The 22,104-nt window shown below is 37.6% G+C and overlaps 1 protein-coding gene and 1 long non-coding RNA gene across 6 annotated transcripts; one reads left to right on the forward strand and one right to left on the reverse strand.

The window, feature by feature from the left end:
* The first annotated feature begins 1,595 nt into the window (after positions 1-1,595).
* On the forward strand, positions 1,596-17,794 carry LOC146324604 (microtubule-associated protein RP/EB family member 1-like). 5 transcript variants are annotated; one of them, XM_084720191.1, is made up of 7 exons: positions 1,596-1,679; positions 5,751-5,881; positions 8,580-8,725; positions 13,108-13,309; positions 13,444-13,553; positions 13,722-13,874; positions 15,323-17,794. In XM_084720191.1, exons 2-7 carry the CDS (start codon positions 5,761-5,763, stop codon positions 15,365-15,367), a joined length of 777 nt encoding a protein of 258 aa, XP_084576317.1. In that variant the 5' UTR covers positions 1,596-1,679; positions 5,751-5,760; the 3' UTR covers positions 15,368-17,794. The 5 variants fall into 5 exon arrangements, with proteins under 5 accessions (XP_084576317.1, XP_084576316.1, XP_084576315.1 ...); XM_084720190.1 differs by having other exon boundaries at positions 1,601-1,679; positions 5,748-5,881; XM_084720189.1 differs by having other exon boundaries at positions 1,608-1,785; positions 5,748-5,881.
* LOC146324605 (uncharacterized) lies at positions 15,508-18,629 on the reverse strand. Its single transcript, XR_014770672.1, has 2 exons — positions 16,794-18,629; positions 15,508-16,751 (listed from the first exon to the last, which is right to left on the reverse strand). It is a non-coding gene; the product is annotated as an uncharacterized LOC146324605 (long non-coding RNA).
* Between the last annotated feature and the right edge of the window lie 3,475 nt (positions 18,630-22,104).

The following is a 22,104-nucleotide window of genomic DNA, read 5'->3' on the forward strand; positions in this document are numbered from 1 at the left end:
TGTAACATAGGTAACGTAGCTGAATTTAGGTACATTACGTAACTCGTGTACTTATTTTGACCCAAACCATGTTCTTTTCCTAACCTAACCAAGTACCTTTGGTGCCTAAACCAAATTACAGCTGTTTCACATCGTCAACCAGGAGATGATGAAGGTCCAGTAGCTGCAGTGGTTTCTTTTTTGGAGTCATGTTACTTGTTTAGCAAACACATTAGTATTTTTATATATTTTTCAGTAAAAATTGAATGTAAAAATTATATATCCCACTAAAATCATGACTCATATCACAAAATCTGTCAAAAACAATCACAATATGATTTTTTTCCCCTATATTGTTCAGCCCTAGTTAAATGTGTCTGTAAGTTTGTTACAGTATTCAGGTGATTCTTTGTTTCAACAGAAACATTACTGTCAGTTTTTACTATTATAACTAACTATCCTGTCATTTTAACTTAGGTTATATCTGATATTGTTACCGGGAAATTATGGAATTGATACCAGATGTTTATATTAAACTTTTTTTCCCTTTATTCTTTGTGTTTTTTGCTGATAAAGTATCCTTGACCACTGAGAAACATGTCCGAATTGTAAATAATACTAGTACAGAGTACTGTAATTGATCCTGACTGATGATTGTATCCTGAACACTTTGAAAACTGTTTGTGGTTGAGGGAGTTTAACTGGACTGGACAGGGTTTTTGCAGAAGGGATGGATTTTATTGTTCGACCTTTTGGTGTGGAGAAACTGAAGTGTCCGTCTGGTCTGTGCTGCCCATGATCAACATTTCTGTGCTGTTTTTTTTTTTTATATATATAAATGAAGGACATGCAGTATTTCTGAATATATTAATGTCTGAACATAGAATGGTGCTCTGTTGTCTATTGTCAATGCAAATTGTATATTTTGCCAAGTGACTGAATGAAAATATAGGATTTTTTACTTGTGATTGTTGACAGGACCAATAAAAGAGAAGAAATCTCACAATGATCCCAGAGATTTGATTTATTTGTGACATTTGTCATCTGTTGTTGAGGTTTTTAAATAAAAACACAGATGTAGCTGCCATCGAGGTCCTCTCATACTGCATCTGGACCTTCTTTTGTGAAAATACAGAAAAATATACTGGAACAGAAAATGAAATAAATATTTTTTAAAAATCCAGTTTTAATTCAGAGTATATTTTCATTTATTTAAGATCCCAGTATTTCTAAAACCCTGCCTACAGCTGTGCAGTTACAGCCTACAGTTACCTAGTTTTTCTACAGAAACACATTAATTTATGAAATTAAAAACAATGAAATGTTTGATATGTGGAATTTGGTCAAAATGATAAATCAATCAGAACTGCACATAGAGGTTAGTTTGTCCTTTGTTTCCTGTTTGTAGAATATCAGTATATTTATTCGAAGATAAAAGGATACAAACAACATGAGGAAAACAATTAGTGACAATAATTGAACAAGACATAAAGGCAGTACATACATATCTCTATTGAAATTAGATTTTTATGCGTTTTCTTTTTTTTTTTTTAAACCTTTGCGTCTGTTTTTTGTCTTGTAGCTCGCCGTCGTTACGTTTAGGCGTTACCCCTTACGTCCTGACGTAATGAAGTCGGTTCTTCCGCTGCCGGTAGAGCGAGCGTGAACTGCCAAGAAGAAGAGAAGAAAAAGCAGAAGTGGTAATAACGCCGAAACAATTACAGATAGGCTTTATATGACAGAAGGTTACAGACGAGAAGAATAAATCATCGTGTCCGAGAACTGTGAAAGTCAATCCACTCAAAGGTAGGTTTATATACGGAGTTTAAACACGGGATCATTTATCTGCCGGCATGTGAAACGAACGGCTGTCTGAGGAGGCTCAGCGCAGCTCGGCGCTGTTAGCTAACATGTTAGCTGTTAGCCTGTGACTCGCAGGAACAGGACCGGGATGTGTCGGTTTGATTCCCGAGTAAAACTACCTCAGCGAGGCGTATAGGCCACTTCTGAGCTCTTTCTTGAAATCTGGACTAATCCTGCGCTTTCTAAACCCATAACTGAAAAATTGTCGCATGAACAGTTAGAAGCTAATTGACGCTAGCAGGGTGCCTGATGGATTTCAGGGCGGGGAAAACGTCTTCATGTCTGTGAGATAAACCGGTGGTCGAGTTCAGACAGTCACTTGAACTGAGCTCATTGTTGATACCCCGTGGCTGTGAATGTATGTAGCCTAAATTGCCAGACAATTTAATGAATTGTTAGATAATAAGTTGCCAGTTAACTGCTCATCCAACCTGTTCAGTTGCCGTATAGCTAAATTAGCTATTTAGGGAGCTAGCCTAAGTTGGCTAACTGCCGCTACCGTTAGCTCTAAGTTTCCTCACTGGGCCCTGTTGCATTTAGCCGGACATTAGCAGCTAAATGCTCGTACAATATGAGAATGGCTGGTAGATGTCAGACAATAAATACTTATTTAATATTCAGTGGCTGTAAAATTTGAAATTTTAATGTGAAGTGCCATTTGCTGGAACATTTTAAAAAGTGAATCCCACCCTTCATTTAGCGAGCTGATGGCTGTTATTTAGAATTGGTCAACATGTTAGCAGTTTGACTGGTAGAGCTCTAGTTTGATAGTTATTTTTATTACTGAATATCTGCCGATTATTGTAGTGACTACTTCAAAGTTTAGACCATGAAATTGGTGTTGTGTTAAAAGTACTCTGAGAGCTCAATTTGAGGTCGTCATGTTGCTTGTGTTTAGGGTTTAACTAACAATTTTTTCATTGTGGATTAGGCCTAATCTGCCCATTATGTTCTCGATTATTTCATGAATAGGCACCCAACCCTGCAGTAAGAATAACTTCATAGAAGGGCTGCGTAGAATGGTACAAAGAAATCATATTGTGATTATTTTTTCATTTTCACTGAAGAAAAATCTCGAATCACGGTGATATGACATTTGTTGTGGTCTGAACTAAACAAATATTTTTTCTTACATCTGTAGAATAAGATTTGCAGGCCAGGGCATCTCTGCAGTACTATAGTACTTCATTAAAATGCTGTTTCCTCACACATTATAACTTTATAAAAAATTGTAGCTTCTGTGATTTGGATGTTTCACTTATTGTTGTTTTGGTAATATTTTGAATAATTTTGCAGCCCCACTTGACATGACAGCTTTTCATATGAACAAACATTTTCACTAAAACATGACTGAATTAACATTTGGATTTGAACTGAATCTAAATGGGGGTCAACAGATCAGATTTTCAGCAGGTTTACAATTATCAGAATCTGTCTTTTTTTCAATCGATTGCCAATAAGATAAGTTCATCTGCAATTTAGGCTCTGATGCAGCTGCCGCTCTACATCTGTAGTCACTGTTTTTCACTTTCTAAAACTATAGAGAGTAATTTTGTTTCTAACAAATTTCAGTTAACTTTAAGAAATACTGCAGGCAGCTATCTGCACTTTTTGTTTTCAGATAATGTTGAAAAGTTCAGTTTTTATTGAACTTATACCTGTGTTAGAATTTGTGTTATTCAAAATTTTTTATGCCAAGATTTTCCTTTTTTCAATTCCAAATATTTGCTCTTACTAATAAAAAGCACTGGCCCTCAAAAGAATGAAAGAGTCAAACCAGAATATGTCTGTTATGATAATACTTAAAGCTGTTACGATCAATTGATCAACTAGCTAATTAATTGCCAACTATATTGATAATCAATTATTTTGAGTAGTTTTTAATTTTAAAAGTCCAAATTCTCTGATTCTGGCTTTCAAAATGTGAGTATTTTCTGGTTTCTTTACTCCTCACTGACATTAAACTGAATATCTTTGAGTTGTGGACAAAACAAGGCATTTAACGGCTTTGGGGAAGACAAAAACATTTTTCAGCGTTTTCATCATAATCGATCACACAGATATGATGAGTTTCTAGTTTCTGACTTAAGTAATGGTTAATGATGTCGCTATCCAATAAAATACTACTGCTGTCTGCCCCTTTGGTTGACTAAAATATGATTTTGTTTTAGTTAGTGGTAGTTAAGACAAATTCTGCTTGATTTGAAATCATGCACATGATTAAGTTTTGTTTAGAATGCCAGCATGTTTGGGTGTGCCTGCGAACTTGTCTTCAGTGTAGAATTATGTGTTGATTGATGGGAGCTAGCCAGTGCAACACTTTACTGCCAGAAAGTGTTGCACTGGCAACTGCGCTCTGTTCGAAGGTTTCAGACTTCAGGCCAATCCAAAACAAGATATCAACTTGCCAGAATCAGTGGTTCAGACTAGAGCTGCAACAAGTAGTTGGCTAGTCGATCAAAAGAAAATTAATTGCCAGCTATTTTAATGATTTATTAAGCCTGTCAGGCATTTTCAATCAAAAACTTTCAAACATTTGCAGGTTACAGCTTCTTAAATGTGAGGATTTACTCCTTTTTTGTAATTTATGATGATAAACGAAGAGCTTTTAGTTTTGGGACTTTTGGTTGGAAAAATTTAATACAGTTTTGGTTTTGTTTATAAGACATTTTTTAGTAGTATTGTCAAAAATATTGATTATTGATACATATCTAGGCTGAACATATAAAATACTTTCAATCCTCACTTTGTGCGGTATTGATAGTTTGGTACCAGCTGTGCTGCTCGCTCTCTTCTCTCTGACAGTGAGTCGACACTGCAGCAGCCCACATGTGCTCCGCCTCATGGTCACAAATTAACTAACTTCCATGCTGTTGTGCTTAACACACAGCACTGTTAATTTAATTTCTAAAATAAGTTAATAGGTCATTCAGGCCTGATCTAAAGAGAAAAAATAACGTTTTTCAAAGGGTTTCTCATTGTCATGTTATAGTGTTGTTGTACTTATCATTATGCCCTCAGTGCTTTTTTCCTCATCATATTGAAAAGGGTGTTAAATATCTGCATGTCAAGGTATTGTATCAAAGTTAGAAATTCCAGTATCATGACAACACTGTTTTATAGACGAAAGGATTAATCTGGAAAATAATCAGGAGATTAATCAATAATGAAAATAATTATTAGTTGAAGACGTAGTTCAGACTGGCTCCTTCATATTTCATGTGATTAGATTACATTAAATCTAAATGTACTGTATGCTTTATTTTTTACTAGAACTCAAATGATTACTTGACGATTAATAAATTAGTAAATAAACAGAATATTATAAAGAAACTATTTTGATTATCAATGAATTGTCATTTTTTCACTGGTTCCAGTTTGTCAAATGTGAATATTTTCTGTCTTTCTTTGTCTGCTATGACATAGAACTAAGTATTCTCCGATCTTTGGCTGTTGGTCGGACAAAACGGGGAATTAATTAAAAGATGTCAGCTTGGGCTTTGAGACACTGTGATGGGTTGTCTTGAATTTTACGGACCAAATAATTAATCGAGAGAACACTCAGTAGATTAGTCAATAATGAAAGTAATTGTCAGTTACAGCCCCATTGTTTCTACAAAATAAAGAGTAAAGTATTCAAAGGCCACTGTTTAACCTGAGCATTTGCCTCCACAGAAATAAATTCTCAAGTTATTTCTTTGCCTGTGTTTGTGCATTAGACCATTCTTGGTCATTTACAAACTAGTATTTTGAGTCCAGTTTTTTTTTTTATATCAAGGGTGCAGATAAATGTGCAGGTAGGCTTTAGCTGTGTGTCTACTCTACCAGCCACTCCGACAGATAATAAACCAGTCATCATGTAAATGTTTGTCTCCATTTCACACTTGTTCTCTCCTCTGTGTCAGCAGGTGACCGACAATGGCTGTGAACGTGTACTCGACCTCAGTGACCAGCGACAACTTAAGTCGTCATGACATGTTGGTCTGGATCAACGAGTCCCTACAGATGAACCTCACCAAGATAGAAATGTTGTGTTCAGGTAAGAAATTTTTTAAATTTTCCTCTGGTTGTGGGATGACCAGATGTGTGTAGCAGACAGCTGTCAGACCTCCTGGAACAGTTTCAGGTCGGGTGTCCATGTTGGAACATAGACATGTGTGAGAATGCCTGATATTTTACATGACTGTGTGACGTCGCTGGTGGTGTGGAACAGTAGGGTGGATGTCACTGATGCTGAATATGTTGACAGTGTGAGAGAAGAACACTGCAGCTTCTGATTTTATCACATGAGGCAGTGTTCTTATAGGTCGAGGCTTTGTTTCATCAATGATGCACTAATTTAATAACACAGCTGACAACTGTACACAGTGTTCTTATGTTTACTGGATTGGAAAGTCTGATTCTTTATTTCAAATGGGTGCGGATGTCCTGATGTTGTACATCAGCATTAATGGCCTTGCGCCTTTTATGACCATTAAAGGGATATTTCAGATTATTTAATGAGGGCTTGCATGAGGTACTTATTGTTAGTCAGTGTATTACGTACAGTAGATGCCAGTCAGCATGTCTCAGTTTGGAGAAACGGAGAGATAAGCAATGAACTGCTGTGGACAGGGTCAGCAGTAAAAGCTATTTAAGCCACTTAAAAAAGAACAGCCTTAAAAGAATCAATAGAATAATTTCACTTTACTTTGAGAGGAAGCTGCTGGTGTATAAACCAAATATCACTCTCTCTAAACCAACCAAACTCCATGGATTAAATCAGTAAGTTTTCCTTGCAGAACATAGGAGTTGCTGGTCTTTTGCTGCACAGACTAACAGATGGAGGCAGTGGTAGACCAGCAGCTCCTGTGTTCTGTCAGGTAGAATTACTGATTTTGGCAGTGGAGTTTGGTTGGTTTGTAGAGAGCAATATTTGTCTCATTTAATGTCTCATATTCTCCTCTGAAAAGGCTGTCTGATAGCAAGGTAAAGGAGTGAAAATATTCTAAATAAAGCATACACTTAAACTGCTGTAGTTTTTTTTAAAATGGACCTTTTAATGTGTTGCTAAAACTTGGGACCCACACAGATGTGGATGGGTAACACCAGCTTTGGTTTAGCCGGTTATAATATTTGAGCCAGACATCTTTGATGGTAACTGGCTGCCAGGACCTCAACATGTACTGCGGCCCTTTTAGAGGTTTTGGATAAAAATAATAACTTTAATAATAATAAGAAAAATATATTTTGTGTATTGTTCCATAAATGAAATTATAGTGATTAATAGTGCAGATAATATGATGCCAAATTACTGTTACTGACTATAGTGGGTGATAATATGCACCTTTAAAGTTGGATTGTGATCCACCAATGAGCAGAACAAGAACAACAACATTGTGCTTTTTATACAGAAAAATGCAGCTCCTCTGTTTACATGTATTTGTTTACAGATGAGTCTTGATTTAATGAATGTTGCAGCGATTATTATGTCAAAGCATTTAATTTGAATTTTAAGACAAAATGTTCTATAAAATCTAAAGTGCAATTATGAGTTTTATGATAAATGTCACTAGAAAAAACTGAATTAACATTTGAAGTACATGTTGAGTATGTATGTCGTCATTGTGTCTATGAGTATGAGCCTTTGTTACCCTCAGGTGTCCATGGATTATATGTTATTTGAACTTATTTGTAAAGTACAGAAACATGAAATTAGAGGTTATTCTTATTGATATTATCAGCTGTGCAAAGCAGGTAATCGATTGTCAGTATCATCCAAAACCAATCAATGTGCTTTAACGTTACAGTTGGTTGGTCGGTCAGTATTTTGGCAAGTTAAAATGAAACAGGAATTAATTTTTCTGTAGATCATTCTGTATTTAACATTTTTGTATGTTGGTGGTGGAAACACTACTGCTTGTGTCCACAGTGGCCAAAATCAACAAAATGTAAAAGCTCCTGGTAGAAGGATCAGTTAAGAAAAATCCACAATATAAAAGTGTCTGTCGCTGGTTGAAAGAGTGATGGAGGCCAATTGGAAAATATCGTATAGCCTAAAGCCTATGAACAGCTAAAATCCTTCTCTCCTTTGTTTCACACACATCTGCCTGTGCATGCATGTGTTGTACCTCTGCAGATTGTCTTTCTGGTTTGTTAATATCTTAACCTCCAGTTATTTTGTGTGGCCTGTCAGAACAGGGCAGCAGAGCTTGGTTTAATTCCCGGTGGACGGGTGTATCAGTCAGCTGGGTTTTCATCTGCAGTTCAAGAGTGGGAAGATACAGAATGATGCATATGTGACTTGGACCTGTGTTGTTACACCATTATGTTTTTACTGCATCCTTATATATGTATGTATGTGTACATATATATATATATATATTTGAAAAAAAAGTAGTGGCAGAGAACTTTTTGGAAGGAGTGAATCTTAAGTTGGGTGTTATGACGGCACTTCAGGGTGTAAATCACAAGTATGATACAATATTTGCTGATCTCATGAAATCTGCCTTGATAGGATTTGGGTTCAGTTACACACAACTACTTTTTTTTTTTTTTTTTTTTCCTAAATATAGTGGTGTCTGTCTGTTTTCTCAATTTACCCTTGAAAGAAAAAATAGTTATGTTGTTATCCTGTTAGTCTCTCATTGTAATTATTATTTGAACATGCAGCACACGCTTCTAGCGTTTTAACTGTGTCAGGCATGAGAGGACTTGTAATTTAATTTTATGGGGGTGTTCTTTTTGTTTTTGTCCAGGTGCTGCCTACTGCCAGTTCATGGACATGCTGTTTCCCGGCTCTATCCCTCTGAAGAAAGTTAAATTTGGTGCCAAGCTGGAGACTGAATACATCCACAACTTCAAGCTTCTGCAGGTCTCCTTCAAAAGGATGGGAGTTGAGAAAGTGAGTAACAGCGTTCGCTTACTGCACACACGTCAGCTTTAAATTACCTGTTGTGCATAAAAGCAGAAGGTCTGAAGGTGTATGAAGGAAATTTCTGAAATGAGAGGGTTGTTTTGGTGTTTGAATACATGCTTAGAGACCTTACAAACCTTTTTTCCTCTTTTTCCCTCATGATATTTGTAAGGAATCTGCAGAGTTCTGTTGGAAGAACTTAAAACAGTCCCTCCAGGAAGTTGCGATCGCAACAGTTCACACTAATTCAACTGAAACCTGTGAATACTGTGCAGCCTTGCAGTTTTATCCAAACGAACTTTTCCACAAATACGACCAATGTTTGTAGCTTCCCACAAGTTCCACCCATCAGTCACAAAAAAGGCCTGTGAAATCCCAGAGCAACTGATGAAATGATTTTGTTTAACTCCAAAAAATCAAGTTAATACAAAAGCTGCCAAAATGAATTCTGGAGGCAGTGTGGTTTAAAAAGATGGCTGACAATTTTCTTTTTTTTTTTTTTAAGCTTGGCGCTTTCCTTTATTTTTTAATAGCATATCATTTTGTGTTGTTTAAAAGATTATAAATTTCATTACACCTGAACACCCAGATCAGCATATGACGTGATGAATATTTCTCGCTGCTAGCAAGAATGCCATCACACACTGAAATGGCTGCAGACAAACCTTCCATCAACAGGTGACTGGACTCCAGTTGTAATATAATAATAGTAATAATAATAATAATAATAATAATAATAATAATAATAATAATAATAATTATCAATTATGTAACTTGTGACTGACAGCATGTTATGTTCTTCAAAGGGTGGGGGCGGCTAAGATAACTTAAGATAAATCTCATTGGATCAATAGTTTGTGAAAGCACCAACTGTCATCCCTACAATATGGTCACAGTATTGATAAATATATATTGTGATATTTGATCTAGTTTATAATGCCCAGTGCTAATACAGCAAACCAAGCCGGAGTATACCACATGTCGCCAGTCACGACCTACATGATCAATAATTGATGATGTTGATCGATATGAAACTTCATGATACTTTGGACTACATGTTCTGTATGTACCTGTAAGATGTAATGTTGCCCATTTCAACCCCCAATTTTTGCCTGAAAATGTGAATAAATATTTAAACATAATCAGCCTACAGAAATGTCCAAATCTGACTAAGACTTAACCTTCCAGTGTTTGTCTGATGAAAAGCTTTTCATGTGGAACAACTGCAGGAAGTGTTCAGAGGACACGAACAGCAGCAGACTTATTTGCAGCCGTCATCACTGAAAACGAGTGAACATTAATCATGTCGCCTGATTGTTGAAGATTAGCGAGCACTTGGTCTAGATTATTCTGAAACCCGCCTTCTCTTTCCTGTGGTGGGGAAAACACTGAAGCTATACTTAGAATACTACCTTCACTTTTCACACACTCGGCCTCTCACTGCGTCAGCATAAAGAATCATTTTCTGTAGAGGAGCGGTGGTGTATGACAGACTGAAAACATTTCAAGTATTTTAAAATCCAGAGTTTTGAAATTGAAACTGCGTAACAATCCTTCCTCTACCAGGACAGGAAACGAAGTGTTTTGTCTCTTGATCATGCAGGCTGGTTGTTTCATCAGAGCAGTATCATAAAATATTTGAAGAGTGACCTCACCAGTCGTACCTTACTGTTGTTTGGCAAGCAAACTGAAACTCTGTCATCCCTCCCAGCCAGCTGATCTGCTCATGACTCATTGTGTCTCAGCACTTTGTTAGTTCGTCTGTCACTCTTTGGACATTATTTACTGTCAGTAGGTCCGAGACACAGATTCATAGGCAGAAATACAATCAGCTGTATTTTATAAACCGTGTTTTTTGGTGCCATGAAGTTCTTTAGACTGAAACAGTCATGTTCTAGTTGACAACATGAGCAAATGTTTTCTAGCAGTCTGCTAGCACTGAAAGTACACTATCTCAGGTTTTCTGCAGGTCCTTAAAAAAGTCAAAAATTTAATAATCTGAATTTTAAAATGTCTTAAAGGGACAGCTCACCCCAAAATCAAAAATATGTATTCCCCCCCCCTTGGCCTACAGTGCTATTTATCCATCCAGATAGTTTTGGTGATATTGACTGTAGAGATGTCTGCCCTCTCTCCAGTATAACAGACTAGATGGCAGCTGTGGAGCTCAAAGTGTGAAAAAATGCTTTTGAGAAAATCTAAGCCAGTGTCTTTTTTTTCCAAAAATCATGACCCGGTTACTCACAGACCTTGTTGTGAACAGTTTCATGTTGGAGCTACTTTCTTTTTAGTGTAAAGAAAGTTGTTCCAGGAGATTTTAAAATAGTTCTGGTTGATTCTACTGCAGAAAGAAAATAGTTCCTCCATTTGTTTTTGCACCACAAGCTGAGTGCCATCTAGTTCCCTTATATTGGAGGGAAGGCAGACATCTCTGCAGCTGATACTTAAAAACTCGCAATTCACACCAAAACTATCTAGATGGTTAAACGGCACTACAGAGCAGGGATAAAATAGGTATTTTTGATTTTGGGATGGACTGTCCTTTTTTAAAATACAATTTCAGATTCAGATTACTTTATTGTCCTTTAAATTCACATAAAATGTAAATTTGTCTTTGGCACTGTCATATTGGGAGAACAACAATACAATCGATACATAAATAAAATCTTAAGAGATAAACTGTTAAAGTGACTGAGTGGTGGTGACGAAAGTGCTGACTGAATCGTTCTTTCACTGACATGTAAGCTGTTTGGCAGGTCTTCAACGCTTTTATAAGTTTTTGTAATTAAACATTTTGCAGATCTGGACACTTCACAATGCCTTGATGTTGTCAAAAGGCCAGCACAGATTATAAAGGGCAGGGCGGATCCAGCTTAGTCATCATTTGTTTTCTGATAGGACAAGCAGCAGCTTGCAGAACTATCGACAAAGCAGCCATCATTTATTCATGGCTCCACTTCCTGCCTGCTGTCCCTTCATTTGAACTCATTACTGTAGATCTGCTGTTTGAGGAGCCTGGACAGCATTTCGTCAGATCAGAGTAACAGATACCTGCACATGTAGACGACACATCAGTGTACTCACAGCTGGTCAGAGTTATAATCCCAGGCATTGTGTTGACATTGCGTCCCTTGTTCATGCTTTGTGAGTGTGTATTGTCCAATGATGTCAGCTTCCTCCATTGCTGAGTAATGATGTTTACTGCTGAGACTTTTGCAATGACTTCTGTTTTTGTTTTACTGCTGCTCTCCTTTTTTCACTGTGACTTCTGGACAGCTTTGTTTTTTAATGCATGTACCAGCACAGCTCTTAGTTGAAATTTTATTGAAATCACAATATGGATTTCTGCATTTTTCAAGTTGCGGGAGGTGCAATATTTGTAAAGGCAAAATGTGTGTCAAAAACTTTTAAATGAATGAGGGATGTCCTCCTACACATCAGATTCTGTAGACCAAAAAAAAATCTTCATTTGGTTCAGATTCCTGCAAAAAAAACTCGCACTGTAGTCAACAAAATTGTCATTTTTCAAAATAAAAATAATGATATAAATGATGAGTTTTAAACTTGGATAATAGTTACGGATGAAATTATAAACATTTTCATGATGAAGCAGTTATATGTGTAAAATATGTACTTTTGATTTTGGGGTGAACTGTCGCTTTAGCATTTATTTTTAGTTTTTGTCTGTAGAGCCCTACTGAGAACTGTCTTCTATTATTTTACAAAGAACCCTTGGCAAAACCTTGATGAAAGCGTTCTTCAAGGATTTCAGTAATCCTTTAAGAACTTTCCTCTAAAAAAAAGGTTCTTTGGATGAAAAAGGTTCTTAATGAAAAAGCCTAGTCTTACAAAGAACCCCTGACAAACCCTTTCTTCCTAAAGTCAGGAGTAAATTGTTTTGGGTAGAACCACAGCCCTTCAGGGAGGTTCTATCCAGAACTTTTCTAAGGGTGCCAACAAGAATCCAATCAGAGTTCTACCTAGAATGTTTTTTATATTCCAAGGGTTTTATCTAGAATACATTTAGGAGGTTCTACCGAGAACCGTTTCACATTATACATGATACAAAGAACCCTTGACAAACCGTAGGGTTAATTAAATCATTAAAGAGTTTTTTAATGATTCAAATAATTCTTGAAGAACTCTTTCTTCTAAAAAAAATGACCTTTGGATCTTTGTTCTGGGTAGAACCACAGCCCTTCAGGAAGAACCATTTTGGAACCCTTATTTCAAAGAGTGTAGCCTATGGAACATATAAAGGGCTGCATATTTCAGATGTTTATTTGATAGATCGATCAAATTTTACATGATCTTTGACGATTGATCGATCGTGAGTTAATTGTCATTCTTACTCTGTTCTTATTTTCCAGATCATTCCAGTGGACAAACTGGTGAAGGGGAAGTTCCAGGACAACTTTGAGTTCGTCCAGTGGTTCAAGAAGTTCTTTGATGCCAACTATGATGGGAAGGAGTACGACCCGGTGGAGGCGAGACAGGGCCAGGACGCCATGCCCACACCCAACTCTGCCATGTCAGCTCTCAACAAACCCCCGAAAAAGGCCCTCAATCAAGGTCCGAGCTCTGGTTGGTCAAACCGTCTGAAACTGATATTCGGTTATTGAACACGGTGGAACAAATGCTGGTAAGCCTCATCACTTTGAAAGTCTGTTCTCTTGTTAATAACCTCGTGTTCCTCGTCTCTTCAGCTCCTCAGAGGCCACCTGTCGCTAAGGTCGTGCCCAAGATGTCCAATGTCAGCGCGAGGAAGCCGGGGATGGGAGGAGGCGACGAGGAGAGGGCAGAGCTCCTGAATGAGGTCCGAACACTACTGTGAAGAATTCATTTTTATATTCTCTCTGAAAAAATGTCCAGCTCCAAACAAACACAACTGAAAAATGAAATAATTTGTTAGTTTTACAAGAAAATAAAATGTAAAGTTAGCGAGCTGAAAAAAATAGTGTTTCTTTGGCCGTTTTTTCCTCAGATGGAAATCCTCAAATCCACCATTCAGGACATGGAGAAGGAGAGAGACTTTTATTTTGGTAAGCTGCGGAACATTGAGCTGATTTGCCAGGAGAAGGAAGGCGAGGGCGACCCCACGCTGCAGAGGATCATCGACATCCTCTACGCCACAGACGTGAGTTTTATGAAACTGCTTTTCAAGATCAAAAGAGTTGGTGTAAAAATGTATTTTTTTTGTAAAACTGATGAATCTGTCAGTTATTTTCTTGATAAATCAATTAGTTGTTTGGTCTCTGCAGTGTCAGAAAATGTTGATAAATGTCATAGCGGTACAAAGAAACCAGAAAATAGTCATATTTTAGAAGCTAAAATCAGAGAATTTTTACTTTTTCCTTAAAAAAAAAAACTCAAACTGATTAATCAGTTGTCAAAATAGTTGGCCATTAATGAGCGGGAGCACCTGTAACTAATCCTGTTATTAAGCATTACAATTTTTTTAATAGATATTTCTTCATTTTAACCGTAGAGCATGGCATGTGTGCAGCAGTGTACAAGTAAAAATTTATAAAGATAAGAGCACCAAGTTCTGTCAGTCCGCTTCTGAAAACTACATTGACCAGCTGTTGTAGAAAAATTCAGGATTTCTTTAGAATGAAACTATATAATTGTGAGTTCTTAATAAATAAATATTATGTCTCAGGACGATGGTCAGGTGGGAAACTGTTAAGAGTTATACTTTGTTGATTTTGGTCTTTTTCTGTGATTTATTCTTCAGAATATCCACTATAAGCCAATAAATACTTTATGTTCTGAGTTCAGTACCAGATTAAAACCCATTTGCTCTGCTGTTAACAACTGCTGATGCCAGTGTACATTCCAGCAGAGGAATGGCATGCACCCCGCTCCACCAGGCTGGAAGCTTTCAGTTGTGTTAGTTCTGCAGACAACATGGAAAGCACACACACACAGATTTCCTCCTGGGGATCAATATTTCAAAATCGTCTTCCCCAGAGCTGCAACCATTAGTCAGTAAATTGATTAACTGATAGACAAAAAATTAATTGGCAACTATTTTGATACTGAAGTTATTATTTTAATCGTTTTTACAGAAGGGCTGCATAATTAATTGCAGTAAAATCACAATATAGCCACGTGTAATATCAAAATAACAGAATCAAAACAGTCCTTTGAAAAAGGAAAACTGTGACCTGATCTAAAAATCTTCTTCTCCAAATAAAGTTTGTTTTCAACTGAACATGAAATATGTTAATTCAAAACTCATCACATCATGAATTGCAATTTCAGTCAAAATAATTGCAATATGACTTTTTTCTTCACCAAATCATGCAGCCCTTTTTTAAAGCAAAAAATGCTAAATATTATATTATATAGTAATAAATATCCTTTAAGCGTTTAGCAGCACATGAATCTTTCTGTGATGATAAACAAATCAAATCCAGCCTCGTCTCTCTTAACAGAAGTGTCTGTGTCACATTGCCTCTTTTGTTTTTTTCCTGGTTCCAAATAGACGAGGTTGATGATGGCAGTGTTGATTCTACACTGAGTCTCTGTGCTTTTCATTCACTTCTGTCTCTGTCTCTGTGTCCCTGTTTGTCTCTCCAGGAGGGTTTCGTGATACCAGATGCTGAGGAGCAGGAAGAATTTTAATATTCAAGACTGCAAGCAACTTTTCACTTAGATGCCCTGGTCCTCGAGATCCTTCCTCAAGCCAAGACAGCCAGTTTGGTTTTATATCCAACGCCAAACTCGATCTCGACTTGTGGCCCCCTCCCTTCCCTCCCTCCCTCCCTTCCTTCCCTCCCTCCTTTCCCTCCCTGCCGGACTTCTTCCTGTAGCCTCCAGCCGCCGTACAGCTCAGCTCCTTCTTTAACCGATAATCAACAAAGCCTCGGTCACTGCCTCTTCTTCCTACACACCTGTCAGTCCCCCACCCTCACCTGTAAACCCCTATCCTTCCCGAAACCAGATCAAGCAGTACATATCTGGTTTTTGTAACGGACTTGAGTGTGAAAAACACGGTGATGTTCTATGTATGTGTGTTTATTTGTGTGCGTGTGTGTGTGTGTGTGTGTGTGTGTAAAAATCAATTTGAAACAAATCAAACATGAAGAACCTCCTCTGAAGACCCGGCTGTCACTTCACCTGTCGATTTGTCCCAAACTAACCCCGACTGTTCGACGGCACTGCTGCCATTTTGTGCCTCTCCTGGTGAGTTTTAATCATTTGCAGAAGATCCATTTAAGTAAAGACAAAAAACACACATTCCCAATAAGAACCAAATCTGTAGTGTATTTTGTGTTTTTCACAACTTGTCCTAATTTTAGTCGCTAACTAAAAACTACTGCTGAAAGAATTAGCCAGTCAGATGTAGCCGATAAGTTTCTAAGCAGACTGAATGGAGTAAAAACAGCAGCCTGTGTGGCTGCACACACCGACACTGAAGGGCTCAGGGTTTAGTCTGGGACGAGGCAGCAGTCGGGTCTTCTCTCGGCCTTTTTTCCACCTCGTGACTAATCGTCTCCACCAAGGACACCATCCTGATTTTGTCCTCTTCATCTTCAGAAGAGCTTTTGTAAATTTAATCTACTGTTTTATCTAGGGATGCACCGATATGCGGCATGTTGTGTTGGTGATTTTTGGTCGGACGGCGGTGGCCTGCAAGCCAAGCTGCTGTTTCAGAGACGAAGCCACTGGAGGGACACGACTCTTTGTCTCCCAGATTAAATGGCAACAAAAACTAAATCAAATTTGCTTCGGCCAAAGTGTCACTTAAAACATCGTATTGGTCCAGAATTTCACGCTCGGTGCATCTCTAGTTTTATCACATGATCCCCTCCCTCCCACCACCATCACTCCATTTTATTTCTGTTTTTCTTTGTTGTGTTTTCCCACATGAATGTTTTGAATCCTGTTTTTTGGGCACTTGTCAGTCATGCTCTCAACTTTATACATTTGTTTTCTATTTAGGTTGAGTTTTTTTCTCACACTCACTGAAAGATTTTTACTTGTGTGCAGAAACTTCTTTTCCCAGCTGCGACAGTAAGAGAAATTTCAGGAATCGAAATCATCAAACCTGTCGTCTTTTTGCTTTTTCCACCACGCAACCTTTGTGTTCCACATTTTAGATTTACTAAATGTGCAATTCTCCATTCCAGGAAAAAAGTAGCAAGGAAAAAAGTGCAAAAAAACAAGTGAGAAACTGCGCAATCAGCAATGATTGTTTTGTACGTTTCGTCTGTTTTAAGGCACATGCACTGTTTCTTCTACCAGTGGCCCTTAATCAGCCCCCAGCCAATAAAAATAGTTCCTGAAGGGTGATGGGAGGTCCAGACCAGCCACATTACAAACACTGTGAGCTCTGCCTGCGGCCGATCGGTGCGTTCACCGCATGTAGCCGACCACGGTCGAGACGATCGCCTGATCTCCGCCCGGCTGAGCTGCTAACGCTGGATTCCCCGAAGCTGATTAAAAATTGTGGGATTGATGATGTTTCCTGCCACACTGAAGGCTGATTGCTTTTTGTGGATGTAAGACAGGTGTCTTTCCCCCTTTTTTCCCATTTCCACCCTGATTGACCAATTTTAATACTAATATTGTATTTTGTGGATTTTTCAGTTTTTCCACTGTACTGTGTAAAAGTGTCATTTCTTACATATTTGTACCTAATTTGAAGCAACACAACTTGTTGTTATTGGAAAACATCACTTTATCAATGGCCTTATTCATAAACAAAACTTTTTTTTTTCATAAGCAAACATTTTTCATAATTTCTCTTTTTTTAAATATTACTTTAATGTAAGTCTCTGCTGTTTTTGGGGCAAATGTTTGTACTGTTAGTCATATTTTTTATGTGTTCTGAAAATAAACAACATTGGAGGTATTGTGGACAAAAGCTCAGATGTGTCGCGGTGCAGCCGACCACCTGTCTTCCATCGAATGCTCTCGAAGCAACAAAAACAATATATTTATGGTGTTAACATTAAATCAAAGTTGTGTCTTTTCCTACTTGCTTTTCTTTCTGCAGACTTACACAGTCAATCCTGTAGATTTAAATTAAAGATCAATTGGCTTTGAGCTGCTGAGTCGAGCATCTTCCTCTTAGATCAGCTGATCTAACGTGCAGATCGTTAGTATTTAAATATTGTGGTCACATGATTTGACAGTTGGCAGAGCTCTTTAACAAACACTGCCACGAGGAGAAGGGTTGAATGTTGCACAAAATCAGAGGGTGCCTGGGTGTTCACTTTTTATATTTTCTAGTAGTTGCCTTTAGTAAGACCACATCATAAAAAAAAAGTTCCTACTTTGACCTTTTAGCATTTTCCAAATCTTACTTATTTCAGAATGTACGATTATTTTTTTTTAGTCCAAAGACTTGATTTGAATTGAGGAGTTTCTAGTTTCTAAGCACAGTTTACCTTGTAGTGTGGTGATGTGCTGTAACTGTTTTTTTTTTTTTTTCTTTTTCATCAACTCCAGCACGCTGGATTTCAAATCAAAGTCTCAATTTGGAGTTAAAGTTCTATCTCTCAGCTTTGAGTTTAGGGTTTTCACACCCGTTTTAGGCAAAAACTGCAGGACTTGTTGCCTGTTTTAGTCAGTCGACCAGTTTTTGGACGATGCAGGTCAACCCTCGAGTTTTGTCCGAGTTAGCTGCCAAAAAAATGAGCTAGAAGTGAATCTGGCTGCAGTAAAGTCCTGATGGAACATTGTTTCTGAAGTGAAACAAACTTCAGAAACAACAGGCTTAAAGGTGAAGCAGCTGAAAACCAGAACTTTAACCTGACAGTTTGAGTTTTCTTTGATTTTAAATCTGATGTGTTGAAGTTGAGAAACAACACAACAACTGTTACTGAAGATGATGTGCAGTGTTTCGCAGAAATGCTCCTCACTGTCAGGATCATCTTCAGTTCCAAGACGATTTACTCTGCAGTTGTGGAGACTGTGTCGCAGAAAAGAGCTTAAACTGATGTGTTTACTGAGCAGGGCTTCACAATGGGGCTGTAACTAATGAGCACGATTAATCTGCTAACTTTTTTCTCTTCAATTGTTTCATCTATAAAGTGCCAGAAAATGGTTAAAAAAAAAAGAGAGAAAATCATATTGAGATGTTCTGTCTGATCAACAAACCCAAAGATATTTGATTTAAAATAATATTAAAGAGCAAATCCCCATATTTATGAAGCTGGTACCTGCAAATATTTGTTGACAACTTGAAATAATTCACCAATAATCACAGTTAATTTTCTATGGATCAATTAATTGACTAATTGTTTCAGCTGTGCTTCCCAAGATGTTCACTGAAAACTGAAACAAAGCAAACTGAATGGTTGAAAGTCAGACTAATAGTTAAAAACCACTCAGTTCTAAGCAGGTTAAAATAAATGTTCTATGTTAATTGATCATGAATCTTACTAAAGTATGGCAGCCTGATTCTACCAATGTGATGAAAAAGAATATTCTCAAAGATTTCTCAAAATAATGACAGTACTTCTCAGAATCATGTCACAGTATCTCAAAATAAGGAAATTAAATTCTCAAAATAATAATAAACTTATGTTTAATGACTAAGTATCTTAAAAAAAAAAAAGTTTTCCCTATTTTGAGATACTTGGTTATTTTGAGAGTTTGTTATTATAATGACTTACAGGATCTTTCTATTACTTTTCATCACGTCGGTGTAAACTGGCCTCCATAGTTAAAGATAGTTAAAGATCTGAACTTGTTGCTGAAGACAGATCTGAGATCAGAACCATGTTTCTTATCTGAACTCCACGTGAACCAGTTTTCTGAGTGGATCCTGGTAGTGATGGGTTTTTTTTTTTTGGGGGGGGGGGCGCTCATGTTTGTTAGCCAAGACAAATCGTAGCACACTGAGGACAGAGACACACACGATAACAAACACTGCCCCTCTGTGAGTCTCCTCAATGCAGGAACACTTGGAAAAAAAAGCAACTTTTTGGCATTTGGAGCTGTTCTGACAAGTGTGTGTCGTGGAGCCTTAGTGAAGAAGTGCTTTTTGTTATGCAATGTTAAAGGGGAGCCGACGTCCCCCTTTACATAGTGGCCTCTGTACTGAACCCAGTGCCAATGTAACCTCCCCCTCTCCTCCTCCTCCTCCTCCTCCTCCTCCCTCCACTAACTCCACAACAACAGTCTGTTACTGTCAGGACTTCAGTGTGATCTGTAACATAATGAGATTTCTTTGTTTTTTCTTTCATTATGTCCAGAGAGGTTTTGACAATCGCCTGTTTCACTGAAAGTATTTCAAGTTGTGTGTTGACTCCTGTCTGATTTAATGATAGTAGTAAAGTGTGTTATTGTAAGTGTTACTGAGAAGGACTGTGTGTGGTGTTTGATATTGAACTTTGCTGCAAGACTTTTTCAGTCACACACACCTGAGTGAGTTTTGACCACAGTGGGGATCCATAACCTTTATCTCCAGGTATTAAGTCAGGACTGATTTAAAGGGGTAGTTTGTGTTTTTTTCTTTTTTTTTTTGGTGTGGTTCTATGAGGTACAGGAGCACTGCTGCTGTGGAGGGTCAGCCACCTTAAAAATAATCTATATTTAGAATGTTTTCACAACTTTACCTTGCTGTCAGACAGCCTTTTCTGGTGAAAAACTCAAGTTATTTGAGTCAAAAATCACCCTCTCCAAACCAACCAAACTCCATAGGCAATATTATTAATTTTAACTGACAGAATACAGGAGTTGCTGATCTACTGCTGCCTCGATCGATAAGTTTGTTTGTATTTTTCTGTGACTTTGGTGTTTTAAAGGGTTAGTTCAATTTCAATAAAGTTGTATTATAAAACAAACAAACTAAAAAAATTGAGGCAGATGTAAACAAGCAACTCCAGTGTTCTGTGAGGTAAAATGACCGATTTCACCAGTGGAGTTTGGTTGATTTGGAGAAAACAATATTTGTCTAACATCTTGGTAAAGTGGTCAAAATACATTAAATACAGCATTTTGTTGCAGACTCTGTCTACAGCAGTATATTGATTAGCTTCCTACACTGCTGCTTTCACCATTATATATTCCAAATGTCACTCTCTCCAGAGCAACCAAACTCCATTTAGAAAAACAGCATTTTTAAGTTGCACAACACAGGAGTTGCTGGTCTACTGCTGCCTCGGTCGATAAGTTTGTTTGTATTATTGTGTGACTTTGGTGAATTTGAACTAACCCTTGAAAACACCAAAGTCGCACAATAACACAAACAAACTAACACATGAAGGGAGCAATAGACCAGTAGCTCCTCTGGTCTGTGAGATAAAACTGCTACTTTTCTAAATGGAGTTTGGTTGCACTGGACAGAGTGGCGTTTGGCTTATGTAACTTTAGTTTCCCACCTGAAAAGGCTGTCTGACAGCAAGGTAAAACTGATACTGATTTTTTTTGTGTGTCTAAAAATATGTTTTGCTCCTGATCCTGTCCACAGCAGTACATTGCTTAGCTTCCTGCACCAAACTGGGGACGTGTCGACCGCCATCTACTGTAGGTAACACACTGATTGTGGGTAAATACCTCAGATAGCTACACTTTAAAGTAATCCAAACTGTCCCTTTAAAAGAAATCATACATACATACATTTACATGTCCGGAGCATCATGCAGGTGTGTTTGTGTGCTGAAAATGTCTGAGCAGAGTGAAATAATGGCTTTAAAGGTAATGGTGGTGCTTGTCTGACCTCTGACCTTTTCCCCTCTCAACAATCAGTGCCGATGAGCAGCGTGTACACTGTGGGCCGAGCGCCGCCCGAGTCTCTCTTCTCTCTGTCTCCTGTTTCTGCTGGACTTTGATGTGTTTGTTATACTCTGGTTAAAAAAAAAACAAAAAAAAACAACTCGATTTTCTTCAATCAAGTTTGGTACAGACAATAAAACAGTATTTCCACGTCAGCGCCGGCCTGCTTCTCTTTTAAATGAATCTCTGAGTTACTGTTCATCTTATGTACAGATCAGCAGCAGTGGACGAAGTATTCAGAGTTGTTAAAAGTATGAATACCACACTGTAAAAATACTTCTCTACAAGTAAAAGTCCTGCATTCAGAACTTCACTCAAGGAGCTTTCATATTGTGTTGATTTTGGAGTCCCCCTGTGGACAAAAGTGGTAGTGTTTCTACCTTAATAACCACAAAATACAGCATCAAAAATAAAGCTAGCTAAATAAAAATCACTTCTTTTTAAATGGCTAACATAATACTCAATGTAACTTTACCTGGGGAAACACTGCAAAAAAAAAGCCATATCAGAAAAAAGCAGAATATTCTTAAATATAATCAGATTGTCTTGTTTTAAGTTAAAAAAAAATCTGCCATTTGAGTAAGCCAATTTTGCTCATACATCTAGCCACTTAAAAGATCATAATGGGCCTT

The sequence above is a fragment of the Lutjanus erythropterus genome, chromosome 6, assembly GCF_056507025.1.
Source record: "Lutjanus erythropterus isolate fLutEry1 chromosome 6, fLutEry1.hap2, whole genome shotgun sequence".
Taxonomy (NCBI): domain Eukaryota; kingdom Metazoa; phylum Chordata; class Actinopteri; order Lutjaniformes; family Lutjanidae; genus Lutjanus; species Lutjanus erythropterus.

Bases quoted from the DNA above. Each gene is read 5' to 3' on its own strand.
- LOC146324604 (XM_084720191.1), top strand. From the start codon at position 5,761: ATGGCTGTGAACGTGTACTCGACCTCAGTGACCAGCGACAACTTAAGT. The intron at 13,310-13,443 runs GTCCGAGCTCTG...TCGTCTCTTCAG, and splicing joins GAAAAAGGCCCTCAATCAAG to CTCCTCAGAGGCCACCTGTC. The intron at 13,554-13,721 runs GTCCGAACACTA...TTTTTTCCTCAG, and splicing joins GGGCAGAGCTCCTGAATGAG to ATGGAAATCCTCAAATCCAC.